We start from the raw sequence: 6000 nt of genomic DNA on the forward strand, positions 1-6000 counted from the left end.
GACCAAGGATGCCACAGGGCTACTAGTACTGAACCTGTCTGCTTCGGGGACTCCAACATACATTTTAAAATTTTTGTGCAAGCAAATTGGCTTTCTCAGGCACCATTTCTACACGCTCCTCCATAATTTATGACCGTGCCAGCCGCTCCCTGCTCCTTCATCACCCCCACTTCTGGCTCTAAAACCGAGCCAGCTGTAATCCTTCCACTTAAAAACAAGACCCACATGTTTGTTTTATGTTTATTATTTTATATTCCATTTGTTATCCTAAAAGCTGTATCTGAGACCTTTATTTCTGTAAGATGCCTGGGAGGCATAAGTGCTATTTATTCTTTGGCAAGAAGCTGAGAATTTCTGGGAGACTCAGAATCACAATGGAGAAAGGAAATGTCATGGGTATTTTCTGTTCTTGTAAAGGGTTCTCAGCCTTTTGTTACAGTCCTGAGATTTATGTCCTTGGATAAACACACCACAGTGCATTGACATGATGGATTGGCATATGGCTGTTTGAAATTACATGCACAAGATCTATATACTCTTAGATACAAATGAGCATGTGGAAAATCCTAAATCCCAAACACACAATGCAAAATCACTTACATGCATAGGTTATATGTAAGTAGGTAAAGAAGACTGTGTTGGGATAAAGACCAACAGATAATTATTACAAAGAAAAAGACGGTTTTCTTGGGTGCATTTGTATCCTATGAAATTGAGCATATTTTGATATAAACAGATAAGATTCCTGCACAGAAAAAAGTCAGACTTTTTCCCTCTCCAGCTCTGTCTTAAATCTTACAGCAGCTCTCCGTCAGGCACTACTGCTGCCTTGTAGGTTTATGGGATTAACAGGAAATTAGCCACGCTACCCCCACCCAGCCACCTTCCAAACACAAGATTTTAATGTTTTAGCCAGCTTTAGGGACTCCTTTGTTACCCTCAAGAGTAAAGCAGTCATACTAGACATGTATGTTTGCCAATACATTAGGTTTACTTAATGTGTAAAAACGTCCTGTCCTCACAGACAGCCAGAAAGCAGTCATCAGAGTTCTTCTGCAGAAGCAGGTGGTTGCGTCAGCAGGGCCGCTTTGTGTCCCCAGGGCACTCTGCTAACCCCTCGTCTCCTGCCGGGAGACCCCATCAGCCTGCTTCACGTCCTCCTAACTCGTGTGCTGACCCCTGTGGGTGAGGTCGCTATGGCTGCTGGAACAAACGGGGTGCCTACCACAAAAGTCTGTTCTCTCCCCGTTCTGGAGGCCAGAGCCAAAATCAGGGTGTCTGTAGGGCTGGTTCCTGTGTGTCCCTGAGAGGGAATCTGTTCCAGGCCTCTCTCCTACTGTCTGGTGGTGTCCGCCATCCCTGGGGTTTCTTGGTTTTTAGACCCATCACTCCGATTCTGTCTCCAGCTTCACATGGCCTTCTCTTCTGTGTCCTTTTCTCTGGGTCCAAATTTCCCTCCCCTTATGAGGATGCTGGTCACTGGATTAGGTCAGTGGGAGGCATCAAACCAGAACAAAGGCTGACCGACCTCCTCAGATAAAATCATGATGCAATCATGACAGATGCCCAGACTGCCAGGAGGAAACCATCACCTCCTGCAGGACTGTAGTTCCTCCTTCGTCAGTTATTGCACAACCCATGAGGTCTCTTTGTAGCTTCTCGTTATAAATTTCAACTACGACTCACCAAAACCAAAATCAGCCCATTTTATAAACATTGAGTAGCTCTAGAGCCAAATGTTCTCAGGTATCCTGATCATATCAGCGTACAGGTCCTTAGAAGGAAGGTTGGTAGTAGCAGGGGTCACAGAGATTGTGGAAATGATTACAAAGCCAAAGTCCAGAACTCTAAAAGGAGATCACAAAGTCAACCTCTGTACCCTGGGTGCACTTCTAAAGCACGCCACAGTGTATGAAGTGTGGCTCTCCCAGAACCCAGCACACAGGCTGCTTAAACGGTGCTTACCCAATGCACGATTCCTACAAGTGCTTTACGGTAAATCCCAGCTTAGAATGTATCAAATTTTAGGTACCATAAAAGATGGTGTTTTCTCTCGATCAATAGGGCGGTGAACATATATTTTTCCATTCTTGTGATCTTCTATAGAAAACAAGCCAATCTCTGGATGTTCATCCACACCAGGTCCACTGATGAAGTACATTAATTCCGTGTTATCATGTACATTATTGAACAGCTGGAAGGAAAAAAATCAGGGATAAAAAAGAGGATGAGAATAAACACTACGTACATCGAATATCTAGGCTAAGATTCCAAGGCATTTTTAAAGACCCACACCCAGCAACTGCAGATGCGAGGATTTATCCCAAAGAAATAAACAGACACGTGAAATGCAGGAACGAGGAACATGGCAGCAGGGTGGTGTGTAATCGTGCAAAGTTGGGAGCCACATGAGTGCCCATCCATGTGGACAGAATCACCTGGTGGTGCCCCCTCACGTGGCAGGGGGGCCGCAGCCTTTCAGGGTTTACAGGTACTGCTGACCCAGAATGAGGGGCGTGACACGTTTAAAGCAAGAAAGGCAACCAGCAGAACAACCTGCCCAGTGCGATCACCCCTCCGGGGAGGGGGAGGGGGAGCCACAGAGCCGGCATTCGCCAAGAGCTTAGAATGAGCCGGCTCATGAGTCCCTGACTTGCCCTGACCTGTCCAATCTTTGAAACAACCTGTAGTGTAGGTACTGTCGTTGCCCCCGTTGCACAGATGAGGAGACAAAAAACCTGTCCAGTTTATACAGAGAGGACACGGTACATCTGGAATATGAACTCACTGACGCCCCTGAGTCCTGGGAGTATTCACTGCTAACCACTGAGCCTTCAAAACTGTCTGTAGATATTTTTTTTCAGTAGGCATATACTATTTTTATAAACACTTCGAAAATATGAATTATTTTTTTCTAGGAACCATAGACTGTGAGAGCTGCGCGGGGCTTAATCAGCCAATACATACCTCAAAGACCCATGGAGATCTGGAAAATCATGGAAACAAACAACCTGGGCTGACTGTAAAACTCTGGCGTTCCAGCACCACCTCGGGGCCTCTATGGTGCATCAGCTGAGACTCGGAGTGAGTAAGATGACAGGGAGTGGCGGGGACTGTGACCTTCTGGGTAAGTCAAGCCCATCTAATTACTACCATGTGGGAATGTACCCTCCAAGGAGTCAGATCGCCCAGGTGTTAAAAAGCTTTTGGAAGTGCGGAATTTTTAATACAATCACCCTATTTTTCCCCAATTTTTAAAATCATGGTACAATACACACAACATAAAATTTACCATCTCAACCACTTTTAGGTGCACAGTTCAGTGGTGATAAGTACATTCATATGGGGGTGCAACCATCCTCTCCAACCATCTCCAGAACTCTTGTCATCTTGCAAAACTGAAACTTGGTACCCGTTGCACTATAATTCACCATGACCCCTTCCCCACCAGCCCTGGCACCGCTGTTTCACTTTATTTTATTCTTTTGGCCCTCCTTTTTGCCCCCACCCCCAGCCTCTGGTAACCATAATCTCTTTATTATTTTTAAGTAATTATTAAAGAAAAACAAAGACTTTCTATGGGCCAAATAAAACAGGCCTGCAGGCTGGAATGAACCACCTGTTGCCACGTAATTCTGGCTTTCTCAGCTCACACTCACACTCAGGGAGAGGGAGGGTGGGTTCTAGAACCCCGGCGTCCTGAGTCCCAGCCCGGTGTCCTGATTCCCAGCCCAGCGTCCTGATTCCCAGCCCAGCGTCCCTCCTACCACCTGACCGCCTGGCCTCGACAGCACACCGCCTTTCAAGACTTTCTCCTCCTGCCAAAAGGGGCGGGCTCAATCAGAGAGGGCGATGGGGCCCTTTCCTTAGGGCAGCTGCCTTACCTCCCCAACAAGTTTGGGAAAGGGTCCTGGGTCTTCCTCTTGCAGCTCCAAGGTGGTGATAACCCATCTTCTCTTGGATCGCCGCAGAAGCCGGCTGTCTCCCTGGAAACCACAGTGGCCATGAGGAGGAGGAGGATAGAGGCGATGGTGGGGCATGGTGCTCGCACCTGGGCTGCACCCTCTTTCTCATCCTCCCAACAGCCTCCCATGCTTAGAAATGAAAAGGGCCCATTCCCTTAACTACAGAGTGAGTTCTAAGCTGTGGGGCTAGACACCCAAGGGTTTACACTTCTGTGTGGCTCATGAGCTAGTCTTAGGGGCTGTGAAGACACAGCAGTAGAGACCATTGCCTGCTGTGTGCTGACGCTGGGCCTCTGGGAGACTCGCAGAGTTGTGGGATCCGTGAGACAGTTACCGCCTCTCTACTTATCTCTCCATCTTTCTGAAACCCTTGTTGAGAACATCTCCATTCATTGCTGATGGGTCTCCAGTGCCTCTCTGTCTGCTTGGGACAGAGCCAGAGGGAGAGGCCTAGACTCAGCCGTTAGGGCCAGAGATTTGTCAGGGCAGGCAGGGTAGACAGAATTTAACAACGGGGTTTTGTTCATTTTTTATATATATATATAACATATATTTTATGTTTATGTATTACATATATATTATATTATATGCATATTACATATAATGTATCTATCACAGTTACTGTCTGTTTATGATAAATATAGCTGGTTTCTGGCCACATTTCTTTTTATTCAGAAAATGTACTTTTTAAAAATGACTGAATTAGAAAGTGAACTGATCCCAAGAACTACAGGGAGGAAGCAGTCACCAGGCAGGATGGGGCTTCGTGCAAATCTCGCGACGGTGGTGGGCGCTTGGCCGCACCCCCGCCCCGTGCGGCCCTCAAACGCTGGGACACAGCGGGTCTGTTGTTTTCAGCTCCATAAAGGAGAGAACACTGTGGGCCAACCTCGGGGCCAGCACCGCAAGCCTGATTTCTGGTGTTCACCGATTACTCCTGTTCCGATGAGACCTCAAAGCACCACGTGCAACTCTCTGCAGCACTCCGAGAGTCTAAAAGTCCACATCTAGTCACTCATTTATTTTGTGCCAACCAAATATTGACACTAAAACAGTAGAAATTGCAGTCCAGCGTCTAAGTGAAGTCTAGGCTCACGTGGTTTATCGAGAAACTGAGTTCCAAACCCCACCTTTGTGTCATTGGTAAGATCGTCATTTTCTTGTTGGAAGCTGTTGGTGATGTTGACCTTAAAAATAAAAATGGCATTAGTTAGTAGGGAATGTACTTTGCAGAATCAGGTAGAAACTGCCTGAAGTTTCTTCTTCTAGAATTAGAAAAGGGAGAAAAAGGAACTGCATTCAGCTGTTTGTTTTTTGTTTTGTTTTGTTTTACTGGAATGTAATTTTATTTTATTTATTTATTTTTTGCTGAAGTGCAGTCAGTTACAATGTGTCGGTTTCTGGTGTGCTGCACGACGTGCGTTCAGCTTTGATAACTATGGTTTCTCGTTCTTGACATCTCAATTAATAATTGCCGCTTCCCTTCTGAAGCCGTGGGGAGGAGTACCCAGAGAATTCTGACACAGAGTGACCAATGGCAGGGATGTTTAAAACCCTGACATGCTGCTGCCATGGCCATCAACAAAGTGGGAGCTCGGGCTGTCCCTCGGGATGAGCGCACGTGTGGTTAGCAAAGGCGTGTGGGTGCCTGGTTTAAGGTAAGCGGCAAGACGAATAGGGCCTCCTGCAGAGAGCACTTTCCTGTCAAAAGCTGCTTACCAATGTGTGTGTGTGTGCGTGTGTGTAAGCGTGTGCATGTGTGTGCGTGTGTGTGTGTGTGTGCGCGCTGACACCCGCTGGTCTGCTCCATTTGTTTTCACTGCCGTATAGCATTTCACTCTATGAACAGAGGACAATTTATTATCATTCTCCTAGTGATGGCCATTTAGATTATTTCCAGTTGTTCGTTATTACAAAAAAAAAAAAAAAAAAAAGACACGGTGACTATAAACATCCGTACGCACGTAGGAAGTTTCTCTGGAGCAGCAATTTTCAGTTTGGTTCGCCAGGGTCCCTGACCCTATCAGAGTCCACG

The 6000-nt window shown here is 46.5% G+C and overlaps 1 protein-coding gene across 1 annotated transcript in view; it reads right to left on the reverse strand.

The window, feature by feature from the left end:
- Positions 1 to 5538, reverse strand: part of CDH26 (cadherin 26) — a 32484-nt gene extending 26946 nt beyond the window's left edge. The window contains exons 1-4 of the mRNA XM_064475975.1: positions 5526 to 5538; positions 5091 to 5190; positions 3885 to 3978; positions 2033 to 2194 (exon numbers count right to left, since the gene is read on the reverse strand). Coding sequence (XP_064332045.1) covers positions 2033 to 2194; positions 3885 to 3978; positions 5091 to 5190; positions 5526 to 5538 — 369 coding nt within the window. The remainder of the gene's footprint in view (positions 1 to 2032; positions 2195 to 3884; positions 3979 to 5090; positions 5191 to 5525) is intronic.
- Positions 5539 to 6000: the final 462 nt, after the last annotated feature.

The sequence above is a fragment of the Camelus dromedarius genome, chromosome 18 (assembly GCF_036321535.1).
Source record: "Camelus dromedarius isolate mCamDro1 chromosome 18, mCamDro1.pat, whole genome shotgun sequence".
Taxonomy (NCBI): domain Eukaryota; kingdom Metazoa; phylum Chordata; class Mammalia; order Artiodactyla; family Camelidae; genus Camelus; species Camelus dromedarius.